The 1,611-nt window shown below is 59.1% G+C and overlaps 1 protein-coding gene across 1 annotated transcript in view; it reads right to left on the reverse strand.

Moving 5' to 3' along the window:
• Window positions 1–1,392, reverse strand: part of Ophn1 (oligophrenin 1) — a 417,268-nt gene extending 415,876 nt beyond the window's left edge. The window contains exons 1-2 of the mRNA XM_008844367.3: window positions 769–1,392; window positions 471–628 (exon numbers count right to left, since the gene is read on the reverse strand). Of these exons, the coding sequence (XP_008842589.1) occupies window positions 471–624 (154 nt within the window). The 5' untranslated portion in view covers window positions 625–628; window positions 769–1,392. The remainder of the gene's footprint in view (window positions 1–470; window positions 629–768) is intronic.
• Between the last annotated feature and the right edge of the window lie 219 nt (window positions 1,393–1,611).

Below are 1,611 nucleotides of genomic sequence, written 5' to 3' on the forward strand. Positions count from 1 at the left end.
TGGCTGTGCCCATACTTTTCTGCAGTAATCAGAGATCAGGTCAAAATCATTCTGCTTAAGCTGCTGACCTTAATTCCCACTTCTTTAGGAGATGCTGGGAAAGTTCCTTAGTCAGCACAGATGTCATCTTGTGCCAGACAAGGGTGTTGAGCACGTCTGACAGTATAGGCAGATTGTCCTTTTGATTAAGCATTCGTTAAGTGAGAGTAACTGTAAAGCAAGAGAGTGCCAGCCCAGCTATAGATCAAATCAGGATCACTAAAGGGAAAGGCCCAAAGTTCTGGTTTACACACACGGCTTTCCACTTCTACTGACCCCACTCTGAAGGGATTGGAAATCCATTAGCCTCAGAGACGTGGGTTGAGAATAACTCCAAAAATCCTCCCCACCCCCTGTGGTATGAAAAGGTTTAAAGGCCAGAACCACCTACTCCTACTCCGGGAAACAACTCATTGAAGCCTTCCACTTACTTTTCATAGCGTTGATAAGCGCATTGCCGTCTTTGATCACGTCTTTGATGAATTTATTGGTCCTCTCCAGCTCCTGTTCATAGCACTTGAGCCTCTCACGGAAATCAGGGCTGTCTAGGTAGCAGTCGCTGAACTCAAGCGGGGGATGCCCCATGGTTCTGACAGCAGAGGTGGGGGGCGGAGAGGGAGACAAAGAGAGAGGGCATCAGTGGCACAGTCAGACAAGTAGACCGAATGGCCTGCACCCAGGTCCCACTTTTAGGCGGCTCATAGCCTCCCTCCTTTGGAAGACCGGTACCTGTTCCAGTGACACTCGGGGAGCGCCAGCTGGGGTGTAGCTGGCACACGCAGTCCTACGGTGGCTCCGAGTGACTGAGAGCGCCTACCAACGCCGTCCGACACCGGCGGGGCGCAGCCTAGCGAGGAGCACGTCCCCTGGGCATCGCCTCCCCCGATGCTCAGCGCTGAGCCCCGGGCCGCGCAGGGTGGAGGCGGGGTGAGCGCCGGCGCGGTGGCCGCCTGTCTGTGCAGCGCTGTCCGGCCAGTCCAGGCTTCCTTCGCGGAGCTCGGCGGGCGGTGGGAGGCAGACAGCGCCGTCCCCTCCCCCTCCTTAAAGCCAGCGCCTCCACCCCGCGCTCGCAGAGCGGCAGCCTGACCGCCGGCTCCCTATGGCTGGCTTCCGTGGCTCCTATCCGTGGCTCCTGCGGGCTGCTCCACCGCGGCCGGGCCGCTGCTGAGACAGCCTCCTAGTCCCAGGGAACCGGCTAGTTGTCCCGTTGGGCGTCTAAAGGGTTAAGCCTGGGTGGCAAGGAAACGTAGCCTTCCTCCACCGGCACCAAAGCGGGAAGAGGAGGGCGAGAGCGTGGAGCACAATAGCTGCGATAGCCAGGCGCTTCCCTACGGAAACTGGGGAGCAGTCAGCGCCCTAGGACTCCAGCTGGAAAGCGTGGCGGCCTGGGAGATGTAGTCTTTCCGTTCGCACGCCCCATGACTCCTCCCTGCGGTGTCCCTACCACCCCTCTGGAGCAGCCGCTCTCTCCTGCTTCCACAAGCCTGCCCCAGGCTCAGCCAACCGGGAGGGGCAGGTGTGCAGCCCTGGGCCCCCGAGGGTGCGTGCAAAGTTTTCACAACTGCACCAGAA

Source organism: Nannospalax galili, unplaced genomic scaffold, assembly GCF_000622305.1.
Source record: "Nannospalax galili isolate Female #2095 unplaced genomic scaffold, S.galili_v1.0 scaffold280, whole genome shotgun sequence".
NCBI lineage: Eukaryota > Metazoa > Chordata > Mammalia > Rodentia > Spalacidae > Nannospalax > Nannospalax galili.